We start from the raw sequence: 24,654 nt of genomic DNA, 5'->3' as shown, positions 1-24,654 counted from the left end.
AGATTTCACATTTTTCTCTGAATTATGTAAAGAAAAAAATGTTACAAGAGTGGTATTACTATGTTACTTATAAAAACTTATGATTATACTAGAACATTAAAACATTTTCTCTTTTTTTTTGGCTGCACTGGGTCTTCTTTGCTGTGCAGACTTTCTCTAGTTTCTGAGATTGGAGGCTATTCTCTTATTGCTATGAGTGGGTTTCTCATTGCAGTGGCTTCTCTTCTTGTGGAGCACAGGCTCTAGGCACATGGGCTTCAGTAGTTGCAGCATGTGGTGCCAGTAATTGTGGCCCCACAGGCTTAACTGCCCGGTGGCATTGGGATCTTCCTGAATTAGGAATTGAATCTAAATTGATAAGGGGATTCTTAACCACTGAACCACCAGGAAATTCCTGGAACATTTAAACTTTCCGTGAGGATAAATAATTGGTTTCTGAATTATTTCCATGAGATAATACATTTTTGGTTTCTGAATTATTAATGTATAGTTCAGTTACCTCATGACAAGTGTTCTTGATTGGTCATGTGGTAAGTACTAGTAAGCTCTGGATTACAAAGTTTATTTTAAAGAGAACCCAATGAAATGTTCATTTGCGATTATTGAGCACTTAAGTTTCAATTTTGAAAGACTCCCATTATTTTGCCTTATTTTTTCTTAATTTTATTTTGAAAAATTCTGTCATAAACTTGCCTATGAATTCCTGGAGCTTATTACTACCTATATCAAGAAATTGAGTATAAAATTTATTTACATAAATGGCATCTTTAAAGCATTTAGAGTGTTTGGAATTTAATTTATACCTCTAGATTAAGCAGGTATTTTACCAACTAATAGAGGTTGATGCAGTAGAGGTTGTTTCCTATTTCTGTTCAGATTTGTGTGATATGAGTTTGATTTTATTTATATCATAAATAAATACTGTTATTTTGCTTTTTTCACCAGGCAGGGAAACATGAAGCCATAGTAAAGAATGTACATGACCTTCTGGCAAAGTTGGCTTGGGATTTTTCTCCTGAACAACTTGATCATCTTTTTGATTGCTTTAAGGTAGAGATGCAAATAGTAAAGTACCATTTTCAAATTAGATTTAATTAGTTAGATGTCTTTTATGTTGACCAGTATACTTACTAACAAATTTTATTAAGGAATCTCTGAGAAAGAATTAGTTTCTTATGTGTTCCAATCAGAATTTAACAGTTTTTATTATAACTTTCTTCACAAATACAGAAATAGCTGTTTTTCTTTTAGGTTTAGTTTCCTCTGCCAATTATTGATTTTGCCTTTTTTCTTTCAAAAATTTTTAATCTTCATCCACTGTGGGTTTGTTTGTTTGATTGTTGGCTTCACTGGGTCTTTGTTGCTTTGCATGGACTTCTTATTGATGACTTCTCTTGTTGTGGAGCTTGGGCTCCAGGTCCGTAGCCTTCAGGCTTGTGGGTTCTAATGTGTGTATTTGGGTAGTTGCGGCTTTTGGGTGTGGGGAATCTTCCCAGAGCAAGGATTGAACCCATGTTCTCTGTGTTGGCAGGTAGATTCCCATTCCCTGAGCCTCCACAAAGTCCTGATTTTATTCCAGGTTAATGTAAATGACAGAAATGTAGGGAAATATTATCTGAAACATGAACCAAATGTGGAGACAAATAAGACACTAAAGCAGTTTTGTTCTGGGCTGATGTATATAGGGAAATAGGAATAAGATTTAGAAAGAAGTTTTAAGAGAGTCATATATCGGCACTGGTATATTTGGGCACTTGAAAATGATGTTTATTTATAGTTGTTAAAATTGAGGATTTATGGGATCAAGAGCTTAAAATTAAAATCATATTTTATCGTTCTTGAATGAATATTCTAGTAACCATATCCCTTAGAATTATAGGATTTCTTACTGAAAATAACTGTTGCATTTAGGTGATACCTTAAGTTGGTACAACATCTTGAGAAAACAATTTGGCATTATCTGTTAAAATGTAGGTTCTTGTGTCCTACAACAGAGCTTTTATGTTCATGAATGTATTCTCTGGAGAAACTAATCATACATATTCCACAATACGTGTTTGATAATGTGTTTGTTAGAATTATTTCTGTTTATTCTAAGTTGGAAGTTTCACATGTTGTGAATAGTAAAAAGATAAATCAGATGTGGTCTAACCTAATCGTTGAATGCTACATGTCAGTGAAATTAATACATTCAGAGCTGTTAGTGGATGAATCCACTAATGTGAAGAAATCTTTTGTACATATTTTTAAAAAATCCATTGAAGTGATTCACCATTGAACATAAAATAACCATTGGGAAGTTGTAAATTAAGCTCTAAAACTTAATTTCAGAGAAAACTTCTGAAATATTTATGTCGGAAATACTAGTCATGATGACATAGAATGGAACGGCATCAGGTCTCCTTTGAATTCAAAGATTTTCAAGATGGTCTGACTATAATTGTAGTAATTCAGTTATGGAGTATTCCATTATTCCATTAATGCACAATTCCAAAGTGCATTGCTACTTTGGCTTTCCAGGTGTTCACTGAACATCTGTTACTAAGTAAGAAGCATTAGTTTTTGAGTGGTTGATAAACAAGGTGATAATTCATATAGTGTTGCATTGTTTTTTTTTTCTTTTTTAATATATTTATTTTAATAGGAGGGTAATTACATTACAATATTGTATTGGTTTTGCCATACATTGACATGAATCTGCCACAGGTGTACATATGTTCCTCATCCTGAGTCTCCCCTCCCACCTCCCTCCCCATCCTATCGCTCAGGGTCATCCCAGTGCACCAGCCCCAAGCATCCGGTATCATGCATCAAACCTGGACTGGCGATTCATTTCATATATGATAATATACGTGTTTCAATGCCATTCTCGCAAATCATCCCACCCTTGCCCTCTCCCACAAAGTCCAGAAGACTGTTCTATACATATTGTCTCTGCTGTCTCGCATACAGGGTCTTAAAGATGTTACTAAAAATGCCTTAAAGGAAGCACGGAGTATGGGTCTGTTAGCAGTTGTTTACAGTTGGTAACTAAATGATCCTGACATATCCTCAGTTAAAATAGTTACTCCTTACTGGAATTCTTAGTTTTTGTTTTCTGTGTGTTTGTACTGATTTACAGTCCTGTGGTTACATAATTGGTACTTTTTCACAGTCTCATAAGTTTGAAATTCTTTCTCGTTGAAGCACTAGTCTTCATAATTTTTCTTAGTCAATAATAAGACTGAAGATATTTTTATATGACCTGTTTGCTTTTCCTGTTTGATTGTTTTCTTTTTTTTTTTTTTTTTGGACTCCTAAGAATTTCTTTGTATATATGATGCTTGATTCTTGTCAGTGTTTTAACAGTATTTCTCAGTTTTATTAGCATTTTTTTGCTAACTCAGTAGCCAAACACGTGGACTGTATGGTTACCTTGTATGTCTTTATTATCTTTACCATACTAGTGGAGGTAAGTAATATCCCAGTGGTTCTGATTTGCAGAATCAATATGTATAGAACAGTCTTCTGGACTTTGTGGGAGAGGGCAAGAGTGGGATGATTTGTGAGAATGGCATTGAAATACGTATATTATCATATATGAAATGAATCGCCAGTCCAGGTTTGATGCACGATACTGGATGCTTGGGGCTGGTGCACTGGGATGACCCTGATGTATTTATGTATTTAGTGGTCATTTTTATATCTTTAAGAAATTCCCTTTTAAATCATATATTTGTCTCTGATTTACGAGTTTCTTGTACATTGTATACAGAGTCCCTTATTATATTATGATTTGCAAATATTTTCTTTTTGATAGTTATTCACTTTCTTGATGTCATTTTTGTGACACAAAGTTAATTTTTTTTTGTCCTTGTGAATTTTATATTAAATGAAGTGTTCTAAAGACCCATTATAAAGTGTATCATTCAGTGAGATTTTGTACATTCATGGTGTTGTGCAATCACTGCTTTTGTCAGAATACAGAACATAGTCATCATTCCTATTATTTCTCTTTCTGCCCTTCCTCACCCTGGAAACCAGCAGTCTACTTTCTTTCTCTAAAGATTTACCCATTTATGATAAGAGTTATTAAATTTTGATGAAGTTCAGTTTGTTTATTTATTTATTGGAGGGAGGATTCAAAAAGTGCAAAGGGTCTGTAGTTTTGGTTTCATATTTAAGAAATTATTGTTTTATCTGCAGTCTCAATTTTTGAAAATGTTTTTAGCTTTTATCTTTAAGCTTATAATAAGTTTTGAATAATATTTTGTGTGTAGTGTGAGGTGGAGTTCCAGGTTCATTCTTCTGCATTATTTATTCTGTTTTCCCAGCATTTGTTTAAAAGACTTTTTTTTTTTCTTTTTTTCTTTAATGGCAGTATCCTGGTTTTTGTTTAAAATCATGTGATCATAGTTGTAAGGATTTATTTGGGGCTTTGTTTTATTTTTCGTGAATGCATATGTTATGCCACATTGATTAGTGCGACTTTATAGGAAGTTTTTTTCAAACTTCAAAAAATTATAAAGTCATTTTGGCTATTCTCAGGTCTTTTGAAATGACTTAAAAATTTAGCATTAGTTTGTCAGCTTCCTAAAAGAAATTAGCTAGGATTATGTTAGGCAACTGTAGTTCAGTTCAGTTCAGTTCATTCGCTCAGTCGTGTCTGACTCTTGGCTACCCCATGAATTGCAGCATGCCAGGCCTCCCTGTCCATCACCAACTCCCAGAGTTTACCCAAACTCATGTCCATTGAATTGGTGGTGCCATCCAGCCATCTCATCCTCTGTTGTCCCCTTCTCCTGCCCCCAATCCCTCCCAGCATCAGAGACTTCTCCAATGAGTCAGCACTTCACATGAGATGGCCAAAGTACTGGAGTTTCAGCTTTAGCATGATTCTTTCCAAAGAACACTACAAACAGAGCTAGTAGAGGTGATGGAATTCCAGTTGAGCTATTTCAAATCCTTAAAGATGATGCTGTGAAAGTGCTGCACTCAATATGCCAGCAAATTTGGAAAACTCAGCAGGGGCTACAGGACTGGAAAAGGTCAGTTTACATTCCAGTCCCAAAGAAAGGCAATGCCAAAGAATGCTAAAACTACTGAACAGTTGCACTCATCTTACACACTAGTAAAGCGATGCTCAAAATTCTCCAAGCCAGGCTTCAGCAATACATGACCCATGAACTTCCAGATGTTCAAGCTGGTTTTAGAAAAGGGAGAGGAACCAGAGATCAAATTGCCAACATCTGCTGGATCATGGAAAAAGCAAGAGAGTTCCAGAAAAACATCTATTTCTGCTTTATTGACTATGCCAAAGCCTTTGACTGTGTGGATCACAATAAACTGTGGAAAATTCTGAAAGAGATGGGAATACCAGACCACCTGACCTGCCTCTTGAGAAACCGGTATCAGGTCCGGAAGGAACAATTAGAACTGGATATGGAACAACAGACTAGTTCCAAATAGGAAAAGGAGGACATCAATCCTGTATATTGTCACCCTGCTTATTTCACTTATATGCAGAGAACATCATGAGAAACACTGGACTGGAAGAAGCACAGCTGGAATCAAGACTGCCAGGAGAAATATCAATAACCTCAGGTATGCAGATAACACCACCCTTATGGCAGAAAGTGAAGAGGAACTAAAAAGCCTCTTGATGAAAGTGAAAGAGGAGAGTGAAAAAGTTGGCTTAAAGCTCAACACTCAGAAAACTAGGATCATGGCATCTGATCCCATCACTAGATGGGAAATAGATGGGGAAACAGTGAAAACAGTGTCAGACAGTTATTTTTCTGGGCTCCAAAATCACTGCAGATGGTGACTGCAGCCATGAAATTAAAAGATGCTTACTCTTTGAAAGGAAAGTTATGAACAACTTAGATAGCATATTCAAAAGCAGAGACATTACTTTGCCAACAAAGCTCCATCTAGTCAAGGCTATGGTTTTTTCAGTGGTCATGTATGGATGTGAGAGTTAGACTGTGAAGAAGGCTGAGCACCGAAGAATTGATGCTTTTGAACTGTGGTGTTGGAGAAGACTCTTGAGAGTCCCTTGGACTGCAAAGAGATCCAGCCAGTCCATTCTGAAGGAGATCTGTCCTGGGTGTTCTTTGGAAGGAATGATGCTAAAGCTGAAACTCCAGTACTTTGGCCATCTCATGTGAAGAGTTGGAAGAGACTCTGATGCTGGAAGAGATGGGGGCAGGAGGAGAAGGGGATGACAGAGGATGAGATGGCTGGATGGCATCACTGACTCGAGGGACATGAGTTTGAGTGAACTCTGGAGTTGGTGATGGACAGGGAGGCCTTGGCGTGCTGCAAATCATGGGGTCGCAAAGAGTTGGACCCGACTGACTAACTGAACTGAACTGAGCTGAGGATATTTTGACAGCAGAATTTGTTCTAATGAGGTTTGATTGATTTCCTTTTAATGGATCACACTTTCAGCATCAGCCAGGTAGTTGTTTACTACACATAAATCCCAAAGAATTTGTACTGCATTGTGTTTTGTGAAATTTCTGTAATTTTATAGTGAAGTCTAATTCATTTGCTCTAAATTCTGTGAGAGTTAGATGAGAGGGATTTTGATTGTCGTGCAGATTCTTTTCGTGTGTTTGTTTTGGTTTTTGGTTCCCTATGTATGTTCAGCTCTTTTACCATGCGAGAAAAACTATCTTTCTTCTTGCCTGCGTTAGATTACTTTTGCATCTTTGTCAAATATCAATTGGGTATATTTGTAGGGTACTGTTTCTAGGTTCTCTGTTTTGTGTCATTTTCTGTCCCTATCAATATTACAGCTTTTCTTAGTGTTTACATATCAATTTTGCAGTCAGGGACAGAGATTCCTCTCATTATATTTGTCTTTATTCAAAATTATATATTCTATTTCCTTTGTCTTTACATGTAAAATATTAGCACAGTTTTTGTCTGATACAGTGAAAATATTGCTGGGATTTTTCAAATATATTAAACCTGTGTATCAATTTAGGGAGACTTAATATTTTTGCTATCTTCAGTCTTCTGTTCCATGAAAACCATATTGCTTTTCATTAGAACGCTGAGTTCCTTCTTCTGCTTCTGAACCCTGTAACAATGTTTTATACTTAAGAATGTAAATATATTTTCTGAAGCAGTTATAGATATTCCAATATTTCTGATATTCATAAATTGATCACTACTATATAGAAATAATCTGTTATGTATACTTACATTCTGTGATCTTAAATACAGTAGTCTTTAAATTTCCTCCTCTGAACTTAAGATTTTTTTACATATAAAATCATATGATCTTCATGTTTTTTTCTTATTTTTTCCTAAATGAATGTTTTATTCTTCCCTTATATCTAGAATTTCTTATCCAGCATTGCCTTCGACAGATATTAAAGAGAAAAAATATTCATGTTTCACTAATAATAATGATAACTGTTTTTTAAGATGTCTTTCATCAGAATTGAGAAAGTTCTACTCCGTTTCTTTTTTCTCAGTATTTCTGTCATAAATAGATGTTAAATTTTGTCAGATTTTTTTCTGTATTTATTAATATGATTGTTCTTCTTTCTTATTGTTAATGTAGTGGGTTATAGTAATTATTTTTCCTATATTGAATCAGCAATCCATCCCTCCCTTGCCGATGGTCATATCCTATTACTCTATTGTTTCTGAATTCCAGTTTCTGGTATTATGTTGAGGAAATACAAATCTGTATTCATGAGGGGTTGGTCTGTAGTGTGGTGTGTGTGTACATCAAGGTATTCTTCTGTAAAATAAATGGGAAATTGTGTTCTCCTCTTTACTGGAAGAATTTATGTACAGTGATAAAAGTGCTAGGTAGAAATCTTCCATGAAACTGTCTTGGTCTATTGGTTTGTTTCTGGAAATTTGTAAATTATGAATTTAATTTTTCATTAATTCTGCTACAGTTATTTTATGTTGTATGAGTTGTAGTAATTTGTGTTTTTTTCAGTCGTGTAGTTCATATCATATAAATTGTCAAGTTTATGTTTGTTGTGTTGTTTCTTATTCCCTATTATCCTTTCTGCAGCCTGGATAGTGATATATTTGTTATATTTTTAATTTTAGTAATCTGTGTATTTTTCTTTTTGCCTTGTTCTAATACTGGAAGTATGTTAGATTCTTCGAGACTGCCAAGTTTTTATTTCACTGTCTTCTCTGTTGTTTTTCTGATATACTGTACCCAGAGTAAACAAGAACCACCCATTCTGAGCTGGAAACGACCCTGCTAATTTCATATGTATGATTTTTACTGCTCTAGGTAGCTAATCCAAGTGGAATCATATAATACTTGACTTTTAGTATCTGGTGTATTTCGCTGACTGTCATGTCCTCAAGATTCATGCATTTTGTAGTATATATCAGTTTTTTTACTTTTTAAGTGAATAATTTTTCATGATATGGATATGCCACATTTGATTATGCATTCTTCCATAGATGGACACGTGGATTGTTTCCACATTTAGCTGTTGTGAATTAAAATGGTGTTGTGACTGTGGGTTTAGAAATGTCAGTTTGAGACCTTGCTTTCAGTTCTTTTGCATACATGCACAGAAGTGGAAGTGCTGGATCATGTGGTAGTTCTATTTTTAATTTTTTGAGAAACTAGTGTACTATTTTCTGTAGCAGCTGTACCATTTTACATTTACACCAGCAATACACAAATGTTCCACATTCTTGTTGATAGTTGTTATTTTGTATTTCTGAAAACAGCCATGCTTATACATATGAAGTAGTTCCCCATTGTAATTTGATTTGCATTTCTCTAATCAGTGGTGTTGACCATCTTTCGTGTGCTCGTGGTACATTTATATCTTCTTTGGAGAAATATCTCTTAAGTTCTTTGCCCATTTTTGAACTAGGGTGTTCTGTTGTTGAGTTTTAGAATCTCTTAATGTATTTTGTATCTTTTTCCTTAATGTATTAGGTATCTTTTTCCATCTTTTTATTATATAATTTAAAAGTCTGCAGTGGTAGAAGTCAAGTATAAACAGAGATTTTGCTGCTTCTGCTATTTAATCTTCTTTTTGAATACTGTTTCCTCAAATGGGAAGTAAATTGTGTTCTTGGTGTGTATATGTGGGTGTAGTGAATTGACCGTAATTTATTAGAGTCATGTATAAAGCTGTTATGACCTAATAATACATGTCTAAACTGATATTGATGTGATTTTTTTTTTCCTAGGCAAGTTGGACAAATGCAAGTAAAAAGCAACGTGAAAAGCTGCTAGAGTTGATACGACGTCTTGCAGAAGATGATAAAGATGGTGTGATGGCACACAAAGTGTTGAACCTTCTTTGGAATCTGGCTCATAGTGACGATGTGCCTGTAGACATCATGGACCTAGCTCTCAGTGCCCACATAAAAATACTAGATTATAGTTGTTCCCAGGTATGTGAGTGCTTCTTTGCTCTTTTTTCCTGACTTTTCCCCACAAATAGGATATCTTTGTTACAGAATAATTCCATTATTCAATCATTCCACGAGTAATATTTAAGGATTGTCTTAACTTACATTGTCATATAAGTCCTTTCCTCCTCTAACATTTTTCGCAACAAATTCTTACATCATTCACTGAACATTTTCGCATATTGTTAGAGGGTTTATACAGATGAAACTCATTATAATAATATTATTAACTCATTATAAAATAATACTGATGATGCTCAAATGAAGTTGTGATTCACTAAAACCAATTATTACTTTGAAAGTAAGGATAATTAGATTGTTTTGCTCAAAACAGGTTTTGCTTGTTTTTACAAGTTTGCTCAAAAACAGAGGTTTTCCTTGTTAGCAAGTCATAACAGCTTCCCTGCATTTATCTTACGAATGTAAGTTTACTAAAGTCATAGATAAAAGGACTAACCCGTAAATTATACCAGATTTTTAGAAACAAACTTACCATACTACATTGTTCAACATTTAAAAGTTTCCTTTCTGTGAAAACATGTGCCTGTTTTCCATTCATGTAATTATTTTCCTCTTCCATTCTGTTTGTGTGTTGATTTCTTTTTATTCTTAGGAAAAAGTGGTGTTTGTTGACCTTTTTAGAAAAAAAATAGACCAAGATTACACGCACATATAGTAATACTTGAGATTGTATGTTTTGCCTTTTATTATTAAGAACTTTATAAAACAGTTAAAATTCAGTGCTCACAGTGCTTCAGTGTTTTAAAAGTCAGATTTTTTGTTAATGTTCATGGGCTTAGAATATACCATATTGCAGATATATCTGGATCCATGGAACACTGACTCCATAGTAGTTCTTTACAGTTTAGAATTCATGTGATAAGTTCAAATGAAAAACATAGTGAAAGTGTTTTATTTCATTAGATTATTAAAATTACATCATTTTTATGAGGCTTAGCTTAAAAGTTTTTCTACTTTTTATTCTCAAAGTAATTTGGAGGTAGATTTATTTTGAACATTGGTCTTTAAACCATAATTTTGTGTGTGTATAAGGATCGAGACACACAAAAGATCCAGTGGATAGATCGCTTTATTGAAGAACTTCGCACAAATGACAAATGGGTAATTCCTGCGCTGAAACAAATAAGAGAAATTTGTAGTTTGTTTGGGGAAGCACCTCAGAATTTAAGGTAAGGCTTTTACTTCAGAAAATTATTTTATTTTTATTTACCTTATGTTGAAAACAGTGTATCAGTAATAGCAGATTTTAACAAAAATGAGAGTGGGAAAACAGTAAGCTTAATGAAGTTAAGATTTCTTGATTGTATTTTCCTTTATATTTAGTGACAGTTAATTTATCCAGTTTATGTAGCAGTTAAGTATGAATTAAGATACTGCCTTCGCACTTAGTTCAGAATTATCCCAATTCCAGCAGATATTCCAGATATTATCATGGGCTGGGCTTTCTTTATCTCCCTTCTTATTTCATCTTAACCTTGTCTGCCAATTCCCCCTTCCTTGGCTTTATACACATTCTTAGTTCCATATGATTGTGTTTCATGCAGTCTTTAATATATTCTTAACTGGTCTACTCTGATATATTCTCAGTATTTCCTAAAAATTAATTTTAAATTTCATACTAGTGAATAGCATTTTCTAAATTGGTGTGGCAGGGTTTTACATTTTCTTGAATTTTTAATAGTTAATTCTCAAAGATAAAACTAAATGAGATAAATTATAGAAGACCAGTCTTTATTTATTTTTTGATCAGTCTTTATTAAAAGATATTTTTTATTCTATTTTGGCTAGATTTTCTTAAATAGCTAATTTTTTGCATTTGTACTTGATGCTAAATTATTATATGATGCTAAGTTATCATATGTGAATATTGATATTAAGTTACTTGATGCAAAGTTATTACAATAATTTATCCTTTTATATTCTTGCAATATATGTTGAGTTAATGAGAGGAGAGAAGAAGTAGCATTTAGAAAGCTCATTGCAGTGGCAGGAATACTCACAGTACAATCAGAACTCCTGTTAGTGAACTCCAGTGTTGACTGAGTTGTGTGATTACTCCAGCTGTGTGATCTAAGAATGCTTCTCCAACATTTAAAAATATTTTTCTTGTATTGTGATTGCCAAGATCCTTTATAACTTAAGACTTGTTGTGATTATGTATATAAACAGGATTTCTGTTTAAAAGACTTATTTGATGCTGCTTTTATATTTTTCAAGTTGTATTTTTAATCTTTTTTGCCCCCCTAATGGTGAAATAATTACATGAAATTAGGAAATTCTATGGAGATAAATAACTGTAGGAAATATTGAAATAGTGTAATAATACTTACTTGTGAGGCTGTATCTTTATTGTTTGATCTCACATTCATACATACCTTTCGTCTTTTATCAGACATATCCTTTTTTATATTGCTTATATATGCAGTACTATACTCTGCTGACTTATCATTTGGTCAGTAGATGTATAACGATGTGACAGTTGATTGATTTTGTTGAAAATGCAAAACCAGAAGGGAACTAGGTATCTTTCTGGTGGTATCCATAGGCAAGTCTGGCTACAAATACAGTGTACTAGAGTGAACCTCCATGGCTAATATCCTTGATAATGTAAATTTGCAGCTAACTCCACAGTAGTTGTGCTTTGACATCAGTATCATGTAAGATTAGTATCTTGGGTGAAGTGGAGAATACTGATAGATAGTTTTCAAGTAAAAGCATTAGAATAAATATTTATGTTTTGAGGCCATAGGTATTCTCAGATTCCTTAATGTTTTGTACTTATAAAGGAGACTGTTGACTAAGTTTATAACAACTTAGGTTAAAATATTTTAACCTTTTAAAAGTAATAGTTAGAAATTAATATCTATAAGCTTATAGCAGTGTTCATTTGCCTGATTATACTGTTAAGTTCTTCTCGTTTTAGTCAATCTCAGCGAAGTCCCCATGTATTTTATCGTCATGATTTAATCAGTCAGCTTCAGCACAATCATGCCTTAGTTACTTTGGTAGCAGAAAACCTTGCAACTTACATGGATAGCACACGACTATATGCTAGAGGTATGTATTACGGACTGAAATTAGTTTTTGGGGTCAACATGGCCTTCTTCTCTATATTTTGTTTGTCCTCATGTTAATATAATTAGATATGACACATTTTTAAAAGGATGAAGAAATGGAAGTGAATAGGTTTACAAGCTTTACAGGGCTCTTTGACAGGTGCTTGTCTGTCTTCCTGCTCATCTTTGTTAAATTGATTTCTTTCCTTTTGTACTTTGGAACTTTATCTTGTACTTATAGATAAAGTTGTTAATTTTATAAGTTGTTACCTATAAGTTGTTGTGGTTATTACATTCTGGGTGTACTCCTTTTAAACTTTTTCTTTCTTAACTGCTTTCACTTGTAACTGCTTTACAAGAAAAACTAATTTTCCTATTGCCCATTTTGTCCAAGCCGATTGTTTATATGTATAAGTTGTTTTTAGTTAAATTGATGTTTTCAGTTCTTTAAACATCTTGATTAAAATGTTACTGGATTAGTGATCTCTATGTTTCGCTGGTTCTCATAATAATAAATTATTTAAATTTTCTATGGATAAAATTTTCTGTGGTTTTCACAAAACTTTTCAGTGTTTGGTCTATGTGAGGCTGCCTTTTTAATGCTTTAGACACTAATTCCACTGTTAATTTATTTCACAATTTATCAGAAACACTCTGCTGGAGCACAGAACACTCTGTTAACTTCTGCCTCTATAGTATAATACCAGATTTTTAGGATAAATAAAACCTTAGCCACATTGTAGATGCAGTTTTTTATATTTGAGTATGAAGGAGAAAAACTTGCCCTTGTTCATTGTTGAAGATAGGATTAGCTTAGTGTTGAAATGAAAGTCCTGCTCAATTAACAAGATGAATTAGGGTGTGTAAAATTCAGTCACACATTTAGTTTTTCACACAAAAGTATGGATATTTGTAATAACTCATCATTGGAGTAGAATGATAGACTGTGTATGTGTCTAACTTTAATGCTTGTAGAGTGTAGTGTAGTTAAGTAATTCAGTGTTTGTAGACAAGCGTTGCTAATACATACTCATCCATATAAGGTACATAAGCCTGTTGGAAAAATTCAGTCACTCTTTAAATAACCTGAATGATCACACTGAATTATATCATATTTTACTTATCTGTCCATTCTAGCCTTAGTGCTAGAAAAGCAATCAAAGAATCAGGTACTAAAATGGTCCCACTCAATGTATTTATTAGATACCAAACTTAATTATTAGCAGAATGTTAGGATGGGAAAGACGCTGTAGGCATAAAACTATATTGTTCATTTTCTCTAGCAAAAGTACCCCAAATCAGCAACATACATAAGAAATTTGCATGTAGTTCTCTTCACCTATTCTTCAGTTAAAGTCCTCCTACATGCTGCTACTGCTGCTGAGTCACTTCAGTCGTGTCCAACTCTGTGCGACCCTGTAGACGGCAGCCCACCAGGCTCCCTCGTCCCTGGGATTCTTCAGGCAAGAACATCGAAGTGGGTTGCCATTTCCTTCTCTAGTGCATGAAAGTGAAAACTGAAAGTGAAGTCTCTCAGTCGTGTCCGACTCTTAGCAATCCCACGGACTGCAGCCTACCAGGCTCCTCCGTCCATGGGATTTTCCAGGCAAGAGTACTGGAGTGGAGTGCCATTGCCTTTTCCAATATGCTAGTTAAGACCTTTTCTAAAAGTCCAGTCAGCTATATATTAAACTGGAATTTTTATTCATTTTTGTGAGAATTACTGTGTTATTTTAATGTCAGTGACATTAATTGAAGCCAGAATTGCTAGTACAGTGAGGTGGAGCAGGTGTGCATTTCAGCCTCACTTGTATTATATATTCTATTTAGTCACATTACCCTTGTGCTCTTGAGTTAACTCACTTTCATGATCTCAAGAATGTCAACATTCTTCTCTAAATCGTATTTATATTGCCTCTTTATAAGTTTTATCCACTGACTAGATTTAAAACCTAACATCACTTCATAGCTGTATAACTTGTAAGTTAAGTGGTGAGGATTTATCATATCTGTAAAATGAGGATAACAATAGTTACAATTTAATGGCTATTCTAGAAGTAAGAGTTAATGCTTGTTATTAGATTGGTGCAAATGTAATTTCAGTTTCAGACCATGAATTTTAAGTCATAACTAGGCTCAAACACATCTTTATTAATCAGAATAGTAACCATGATAGTCAGCACATTTTGCCAACAAGAAATGTTTATTCCTATAGCTTAAAAATCTGTACCTCAGGATTTGATACACACTTGAAAAGCATTTTCTACCTACTGTTGTTTGTGGAAGCATTTTCCCTTTAAAAAGTTGTCAAGATGCTTGAAGAATTGGTAGTTGGTTGGCAGGGGGGTCAGGTGAATATTGCAGATGAAGCAAAACTTTGTTGCCCGCTGCCAGATGCTATGGAGAAGAATTGGGTGCTTTCTGTTGCCCATTACCAGCTGCAGCTTTTGCAGCTATAGGTTCATCTCATCAGTTTATTGAGCTTACTTATCAGATATGATGGTTTTGCCAAGATTCAGAAAGCTGAGCAGATCAGACTGACAGTAATAGATCATTAAACATTGACCTTGACCTTTTTTTGTGTGTGTGCAAGTTTGGCTTTGGAAATTGCTCTGGAGCTTCTTGGGCCAACTGCTGAGCTGGTTGTCATATAATATCCACTTTTCATCTCATGTCACAATCCAGTTGAGATATGGTTCTCTATTGTTGCCTGGAGAAAAGATGACACTTCAAAACTGATTTTTTGAATTTTTGGTCAGCTCAGAGACACATGCTTATGGAGCTTCTTCACCTTTCCACTTTGCCTCAGATGCTGAATGACCATACAGTGGTTGATGTTGAGTTCTTTGGCACTTTGTTCTGTAGCTATAAGAGGATCAGCTTCAATGATGACTGTCAGTTTGTCATTGTTAACTTCCAGTAGCTAGCCACTGCGTTGCTCATCCTCAAGGCTCTAGGGCCCTTTGCAAAATTTCTTGAATCACCTCCGCACTGTATGTTTATTAGCAGTTCCTGGGCCAAATGTATTGTTGACATTACAAGTTTTCTCCATCGCTCTATGATCTATTTTGAACTCCAGTAAGAGAATCACTCATTTGCTTTTTTTTGTCTGACATCATTTCCATAGTCTAAAATAGATATAAAATGAACAGCAAGTAATGTCACTAGCAAAAAACCATAAGAAGTATGCACTTAAAGAATGTATAACATCCTTTAAACTTGTCAGTGGATTCCAGTATCAAATGACAAAGTTCAGCAATTCAGAACTTTAGTTACTTTTGCACCAAACTACTAGAATTTTGGCTAGCACATAGCAAGCTCTTGAAACTTTGTTGTATTAATGAGTTTCTGTGAGTTAATTGATTATCATTTGCTTCTAACCTTTTCCACCTTAATATACTATCTGTGTTTCTTACTAGTGCTCTTTAGCAGTTGATCTTTAACTGTAGGGACAAAATTATTTATTAAGTTCTATGATTATGATGTACAACTAAAAACGTGACAAACCTTTGTGATAGTTTCTGTCTAAGAAGCCTATTGCATGGATCTAAAGCATATGACAGTGGTAAGCCACTCCAGTACTCTTGCCTAGAAAATCTCATGGACGGAGGAGCCTGGTAGGCTACAGTCCATGGGGTTGCTACTAGTTGGACATGACTGAGCGACTTCACTTTCACTTTTCACTTTCACGCATTGGAGAAGGAAATGGCAACCCACTCCAGTGTTCTTGCCTGGAAAATCCCAGGGACGGCGGAGCCTAGTGGGCTGCCGTCTATGAGGTCGCAGAGTTGGACACGACTGAAGCGACTTAGCAGCAGCAGCAGCAGCAAAGCATATGACAAAATATGGAATAGGATATTGTGAGATTCTTTGCAGTTCATGGATTTTTTCTGAGTTTCATTCCAAGAGTGGTTTGCATTTGCCATGACTAGGGATTTTTGGTTTTGGAAAAATAATTTGTTAGGGCATGGTCTTATGACTTTTACATGTGAAAGGTAAAAATGAGCTCTTTTTTAGGTGAAATTATGCACCAGTACGCCCATGAATCACAGTTGAAGAAAAATTTCTAATGTTCATCAGCAATATATAATATCTCATGTAGTTCATTAGAAGAAATATCCTTTGTGTTGATTTGAACTTAATGAGAATTTTATGGGTCATTTTTCCCATTTCTGAGCAAAGTTTATAGGATTTATACTGAATCATAAGACCAGTGGAATTCAGTTATGTTCTTGTTTTCTAAGGATTGTCACTTTGCATTACCTCTTTTTTTTTTTCTTTGTTTTTATCATGATTGGCTATTTTCAAGATCACCTACCAAAAAAAGCAGCCTCTTTAAAAGTCATTTCATAACCATGCTTTGATAAAATATATATTCTATGGTTTTTGATCATTAATGATTCTTACTCATTTCTACCTGTGGGGCATTAAGTACTGTTAAATATTTGTATGTTCTTACAAAGTTATTTCTTTGGAGAAATAACTGTTTCTAGGACTGCCACAGGAAAGAGTAGATACCTCTTCAACAGGATAAGTGTTTTTAGAGAATCATATTGCAGTGTTAAAAATGAGTCCCTTCTCAAATTAAAATAATGATACTGTGGATGATAGCCTGAATTTTCAATATATGAGTCCATTGGTTCACAGTGATATAAATGTCAGATTATAAATGTAGGAAAACATTGTCAATAATTAAATAAGTGAAAGTTTACTGAGGATTAGAGTACTGACACAGTATCAAACTATTCTCCCACAAATTATTCATTACAGAGAGAAAAGTTCTAAGTGTTTACTGGTGCAGCTTGGAAGAAACGCCTTAACTTAAATTAATATCATTAATGGTATAAATTGACATCTTGACTTATGTTTAAGGAGATACAGAAAAAGATACTGAACTGGGAAAAGGAAAACAATAAAGAACATTACTGAGATAGTTAATGAAATTTTAATATATGCAATAGTTAGACAATAGTCTTTAATTAATCTTAAAATCAGGTAAGTACTATGGCTATGTGCTTGTTATCAGGATATAAACCTAATTTTAGGGAGTCCCTTTAGATGGTTCAAAAAGTGATTTAAAAGTATAAAAAAAGGAGGTCCTGATAAAACGAGTAGATTATGAACAAGTGGATTATGTGGGCAGAAAATAATTGTATTATTTGACACTTGGAATTATATTTTTAAAAACGCAAAGTTATACCATGCTTTCTACTCATGTGTGTATTTGTGTGACCCCCTCTGCTTCCTCCTGCCCCAGTCCTGCCAAGTAAGCACACACAAAGAAGTTTTCAGACAGAAGTCTCCAAAGGATGAAAAGTGGCTGAAGTGGTGGTATAGAGTTTAGTCACATACTTCAGGATCAGTGCTCTTTGAATACCAAAAAAAACTCATATATATAATAGAGAATAATTTTTTGCAGTTTTGAAGGCTAGACCCTTGATGTCCCAGCAATTGATGAGTTGATAGGGCTACTAAGATTTTATAACCGTTGATAGATGTTCATGTGTCTAGAAGTGCCAAGCAGTCTTTATATGCGGCCTTCTTTCCCAAATCTGGGCTTCCCTGATAGCTTAGTTGGTAAAGAGGACCCCTGCAATGCCCGAGACCCTGGTTCAATTCCTGGTAGGCAAGATCCACTGGAGAAGGGATAGGCTACGCACTCAAGTATTCTTGGGCTTCTCTGGTGGCTTAGCTGGTAAAGAATCCGCCTGCAATGTGGGAGACCTGGGTTCGATCCCTAGGTTGTGAAGATCCCCTGGAGGAGAAAGGAAAGGCTACCCACTCCAGTGTTCTGGCCTGGAGAATTCCATGGACGGTATAGTCCATGGGGTTGCAAAGAGTCAGACACAGCTGAGTGACTTTCACTTCAGTTCCCAAATCTAGTCCTAAATATACCTCTAAACATTCCCTTTGTTCTTCTATAACAAGTCACCATTGTACTTCTGAATCAGGTTTTTCTGATATGTAAAATATTGATGTTTTGGTGATCTTGGTTGCCTTTTTCAATTCCAGAGTTAGCTCAAACAATTAGAATTCTTTGCCTTTATTACTGACCATCAGACTTCTCTGGTCCAGTGGTTGAGCACATGCCTGTCAGTGAGGAGACGCGGGTTTGATCCGTGGTGTGGAAGATCCCACATGCCATGGAGCAGCAAAGCTGGAATGCCACAACTACTGAAGCCTATGCACCCTTGAGTCCGAGGTCTGCAACAGGAGAAGACACCACAATGAGAAACCCACTCATGCAACTAGAGAGTAGCCCCCACTTACCACAACTAGAGAAAGCTTGCATACAGCAGTGAAGACCCAGTGTAGCCAAAAATAAATAAAATTTTTGAAGTAATAATAAGTTCCAAGAGATGCATAATTGAGAAATACCAGTACTTGCGAATTTTAAAATAAACACCTTTGATTCCTGACTGGTTGACAGCACTGTCTGAGGCATTTATTATTTCCAGTGTCCTCTGTTCCATTCAGACCAGTTAGCTCATTTTCAGGCAGTGGGTTTATTCAGTCTTACTTCATTTGTGATTTTTATTTGGCTTAATACTGGGTTAAACAACCTGATGAGTAGTTCTTAAGACAGGCTTATAAAACTCATGGTTTAGTTGGGTTCTACATTTTTTTGAGGAAGCATCTTACACACAAAAACATTATAGTATTTTTAGAAAAGTGTGTGTTTTGGTTTTTTTCCTTTGATTTCTTATGGACAGATACTGAGAATTTTTCCCATAGTATATACTATAAGTACTTAACAGTTCTGTATTTAAGAAACCAAGACTTTTCAGCCTAAACCTTACCAACATACATATTTGTGGTCAGAATGAGAGACTAGATTTATTTTGATTTGTTTTATTTTATCTAATATTCTAGGCATTCATAGTCTGTTGATTAAATAATTGTTAACTTTATCAGATGCAATTAACAACTGTTTCTTTGTTTGGTTAATGCTCTTATTGATGTTGTGTATGCTAAAATATGGAGAAGGAAATGGTAACCCACTCCAATACTCTTGCCTGGAAAATTCCATGGATGTGGGAGCCTGGTAGGCTACAGTCTGTGGGGTTGTAAAGAATTGGACACGACTGAGTGACTTCACTTTTTTTCTTTCTCTAGTTCTTTTTGAGAATGAGATGGCAACCCACTCTAGTGTTCTTGCCTGGAGAATCCCATAAACAGGGGTGCCTGGTAGGCTGCAGTCTGTGAGGTTCCAAAGAGTCAGATGTGAGCAGCTAACACATACACACACACAGGATAATTACAGTTGTTATATAACAGAAGGGAAAGTTAAGGGCATAAAATCATTGAATTTTCTCACAGAATTGCTATGAAAAATAGAGGGCTACTGTGTTGGAAAATTATTTTTGATATCACATTGAACAGATCACACTTTGCTTTTGGCTATGTAAAAAGCTGCAGTTTATTTTTGTGGGGAAAACAGATACTTTTAAATATTTCTGAAACCTATTGCCTATTAACAAGTGATTACTGGATTCTAAACTCTTTTGGTTAAAGTCAACAGTGATACAGATATGCATGTATAATACAAAATTTTTGTTAATTTGCAGACCATGAAGACTATGACCCACAAACTGTGAGGCTGGGAAGTAGATACAGTCATGTTCAAGAAGTTCAAGAACGGCTTAACTTCCTTAGGTTAGTTTTATACAATTAGTGGTGTTTTCTTATAAGGCACATATGAGGAATGCAAGGATAGTATTCTTCACAGCTGAGTCTTTTTTTTAGGTAGCTATTTCATTCTCTGAGTATTTTCCCACATAAGAACCATGGCCAATAATAGGTAATGTAACATTTCCTATGTGTTCATTACTAAATAAATGTTATTTATTGGCTTAGCTTTAACTTTATCCTTTTATTGGATTTTGAAGAAAATACATTTTAAATTTCAGAGTGGTGCTTATTTATGTTATTAATTAGATTTTATTCTTCATATATTATCATACTTTAACCTGTTGGATAGGAAAACAATCAGCCAGGGAATATTTTCATTAATGCTGTCATGGGTAGTAACAAGAACAGGGTGGTTGGTATATGTGTGTGCTTTGTTTATACTAATAGTAACTGATAAAGGTGAAGTAAGCTTGTATATAATAAGATTATTCAAGATGGGAATAAGGAGAAATAGCCTGTTTTTTAAGTCAAGCTAATATTAAATTTGCTCAGTAATGTTTGGCTTTTAATACTATGTGTACACAGGTTCTTGGTTTTTCACAAAAGTTTGTATTTTTATTTTAATATATATTTACTCTTGGTAGTTTTCTCTTTAGATTTATGATGTTATATGCCATGTTTCTTTTGCCAAGCCATGTAGTTATTTATGGGAAAATATTTCTATTTGCATACCTACTTTCCAGGTCAGTCTATAGCTACTGCTGACTGAAAAACTAATCACAATCTGAAAGTAGTTACTTTATTTGGTGGGAAGGTTAAGGACTCTGTAGCTCAAAGTAGGCCTGAGAAAACTGCTCTGAGGAAGCCCATGGAATCAGGCTATATATATGTGTGGGCAGTCTGAACATCAGTGATTATTGCTAAGTAGTAAGGAAAACCAGATATCAATCTATGCAAACCTCTGAACTCATTTAATTCATTCCTTTCATACATACCTCAGCTATCTGGAGCCAAATCCTATTTCTTGTCACATTAAGGGATGGCAGGTATGGCAGATGGCTGCTTTTGATATATTGTAGACATTATGTTTCCTTTTGGGAACCCTCATTCAAATTTGTTGTTCATTCACTCAGTCATGTCCAAATCTTTGCAACCCCATGGACTGCAGCACACTGGGCTTCCCTGGCCTTCACCGTCTGCCAGAGGTTGCTCAAATTCATGTCTGTTGGTGTTAGTGAAACCATCCAACCATCTCATCTTCTGTTGTCCCTTTTGCATCCTGCCTTTACTCTTTCCCAGCATCAAGGTCTTTTCTAGGAAGTTGGCTCCAGGCATCAGGTAGCCAAAATATCGGTTTCAGCTTCAGTTGTCAGTTCTTCCAAGGAATACTAAGGGTTGATTCTCTTAGGATGGACTGGTTGGATCTCCTTGCAGTCCTAAGGACTTTCAAGAGTCTTCAGCACCGCAGTTCAAAAGCATCAATTCTGCAGCCTCTTTTAGGGTCCAGCATCAAATCCATGCATCACTGCTGGAAAAGCCATAACTTTGACTGTCTAGATTTCTGTTGGCAAAGTGATGTCTCTGCTTTTTAATATGTTCAGTCTCTAGGTTTGTCATAGCTTTTCTTCCAAGGAGCAAGTGTCTTTTAATTTCATGACTTCAGTCACCATCCGCAGTGATTTTGGAGCCCAAGAAGATGAAGTCTTATGACTCTTTCCCATTTTTTCTCACCTGTTTGCTATGAAGTGATAGGACCAGAGGCCATGGTCTTAGTAGTTTTTTGAATGTTGAGTTTTAAGCCAGCCTCTTCATGCTCCTCTTTCACATTCATCAAGTCTCTTTAGTTCCTCTTTGCTTTCTGCCATTAGTATGGTGGTATCTGCATATATGAAGTTGTTGATGTTTCTGTCAGCAATCTCGATTGCAACTTCTGCTTCATCCAGCCTGGCATTTCACATGATATACTCTGTATATAAGTTAAATAAACAGGGTGATAAAATACATACTTTTCATACTCCTTTCCCAATTTTGAATTAATCCTTTGTTTCATATCTGGTTCTACCTGTTGCTTCTTAACATGCATACAGGTTTCTCAGGATGCAGGTAAGGTGGTTTGGTATTCCATCTCTTTAAGAATTCTCCACAGCTTGTTGTGATCCACAAAGTTAAAGGCTTTAGCGTAGTCACTGAAGCAGAAGTAGATGTTTTTCCGGAGTTCCTTTACTTTTCCTGTCATCCAGTAGATGTTGGTAATTTGATCTCTAGTTCCTCTGTCTTTTCTAAATCAATCTTGTCCATTTAGAAGTTCTTGGTTCATGTACTGTTGAAGCTTAGCTTGAAGGATTTTGAGATATCCTTCAAGTTTTTTTTAATCTCTCATTACTGTTCTCTGAACTCTGAATTCAGTTGGGTATGTCTTTCCCTTTTTCCTTTGCCTTTCACTTCTCATTTTTTCAGCTATTTGTAAGGCCTCTTCAATCAACTACTTTGCCTTGTTGCATTTCTCTTTTGGGGGGATGATATAATCACCAGCTCCTATGTGATGTTATGAACCTCTGTCAGTAGTTCTTCAGGCTCTCTGTCTACCAGATCTAACCCCTTGAATCTATTTGTTACCCATACTATATAATCATAAGAGATTTGATTTAGGTCATACCTGAATGGCCTAGTGGATTTCCTTGCTTTCTTCAATGTGAGCCTGAATTTTGCAGTAAGGAGCTGATGATCTGAGTCAGTCAGCTCCAGCTTTTGTTTTTGCTGATTGTGTAAAACTTCCCCATCTTTGACTGTGAAGAATATAATCAGTCTGATTTTGAAATTGACCTTCTGGTGGTGTCCAGTATTTACTATGAGCAGTGCATTCTCTTGAGAAAACTGTTAGCCTTTTCCCAGCTTCATTTTGTACTCAAAGGCCAAACTTGCTTGTTACCTCCAGGTATCTCTTGACTTCCTGCTTTTGCATTCCAATCCCATATGATGAAAAGGACATCTTTTTTTTTCCTGTTAGTTCTAGGAGGTCATGAACTTCAGCTTCATCAGCATTGGTAGTTGGGGCATAGACTTGGACTACTGTGATGTTGAATGGTTTGCCTTGGAAACAAAGCAAAATCATTGTGTCAATTTTGAGATTGCACCCAAGTACTACATTTCAGACTCTTGATGACTATGAGGGCTATTCCATTCCTTCTAAGGGATTCTTGCCCACAGTAGTAAACATATGGTTATCTGAATTAAATTCACCCATTCCCATTCATTTTATTTCACTGTTTCCTAAAATGTCAGTCTTCACTGTTGAAATCTCGTTTTTTCACCACATCAAATTCACCTTGATTCATGGAGCTAACAATCCAGGATCCTGTACAATATTGTTTTTAACAGCATTGGACTTTACTTTCACCACCAGATGCACCCACAAGTGAGTCTCATTTCTGCTTTGGCCCAGCCTCTTTCTGGAGCTGTTTCTCAACTCTTGTCCAGTAGCATATTGGAGACCTTTGTTCTTTCTGGAGCTGTTTTTGCACTCTTGTCCAATACCATATTGGAGACCTACCAACCTGGGGGAGTGCTCATCTTCCTGTTTCATCTTTCTGCCTTTTCATACTGTATTTGGTTCTCAGGGAAAGCATACTGAAATGGTTTGCCATTGTCTTCTTCAGTGGATCACAGTTTTTCAGAACTCTCCATCATGACTCATCTGTCTTGAGTGGTTCTGAATTTGATGAGTCATAGTTAACATTAAGTTACACAAGACTTTTCTTGGTGGCCCAGCTGGTAGATCACTCACCTAGAGCCAGACATCCCATCTAGAATGCAAAGTGAAGTGGGGCAGAGGAAGCATCACTATGAACAAAGCTAATGGAGGTGATAAAATTCCAGTTGAGGTATTTTAAGTTCTAAAAGATGATGCTGTGAAACTTCTGGACTCAATATGTCAGCAAATTTGGAAAACTCAGCAGTGGCCACAGGACTAGAAAAGGTCAGTTTTCATTCCGATCCCCAAAAAAGGCAATGCCAGAGAATGCTCAAATGACCACACAATTGCATTCATCTCACGTGCTAGTAAAGTAATGCTCAGAATTTTCCAAGCCAGGCTTTAAAAGTATGTGAACTATGAATTTTAAAATGTTCAAGCTGGGTTTAGAAAAGGCAGAGGAACCAGAGATCGAATTGCCAACATCCGCTGAGTCATCAAAAAAGAGAGAGAGTTCCAGAAAAACATCTGTTTCTGCTATATTGACTATGCCAAAGTCCTTTGACTGTTTGGATCACAGTAAACTGTAAAATTCTGAAAGAGATGGGCATACCAGACTACCTGACCTGCCTCTTGAGAAATCTGTATGCAGGTCAGGAAGCAACAGTTAGAACTGGACATGGAACAACAGACTGATTCCAAATAGGAAAAGGAGTGCATCGAGGCTGTATATGGTCACCCTGCTTATTTAACTTATATGTAGCGTATATCATGAAAAACGCTGGACTGGAAGAAGCACAAGCTGGAATCAAGATTGCTGGAAGAAATATCAATAACCTCAGATATGCG

General features: G+C 35.5%; 1 protein-coding gene across 4 annotated transcripts in view; it reads left to right on the top strand.

Annotated features, from left to right (window-relative positions):
• The window catches only part of LOC132659055 (probable ubiquitin carboxyl-terminal hydrolase FAF-X), a 140,898-nt gene that overhangs the window by 49,235 nt on the left and 67,009 nt on the right, over positions 1–24,654 (top strand). For 2 of the 4 annotated variants that reach the window (XM_060408678.1, XM_060408676.1), the window contains exons 11-15: positions 946–1,050; positions 9,181–9,387; positions 10,459–10,595; positions 12,350–12,483; positions 20,051–20,138. In XM_060408678.1, coding sequence (XP_060264661.1) covers positions 946–1,050; positions 9,181–9,387; positions 10,459–10,595; positions 12,350–12,483; positions 20,051–20,138 — 671 coding nt within the window. Of the gene's footprint in view, positions 1–945; positions 1,051–9,180; positions 9,388–10,458; positions 10,596–12,334; positions 12,484–20,050; positions 20,139–24,654 lie in introns of all 4 variants that reach the window. The other 2 variants (XM_060408677.1, XM_060408675.1) reach the window with 1 other exon arrangement.

This window comes from Ovis aries, chromosome Y (assembly GCF_016772045.2).
Source record: "Ovis aries strain OAR_USU_Benz2616 breed Rambouillet chromosome Y, ARS-UI_Ramb_v3.0, whole genome shotgun sequence".
Taxonomy (NCBI): domain Eukaryota; kingdom Metazoa; phylum Chordata; class Mammalia; order Artiodactyla; family Bovidae; genus Ovis; species Ovis aries.
Note: the sequence above shows the minus strand (reverse complement) of the source record. Positions and strands in the feature narration are given on the sequence as shown.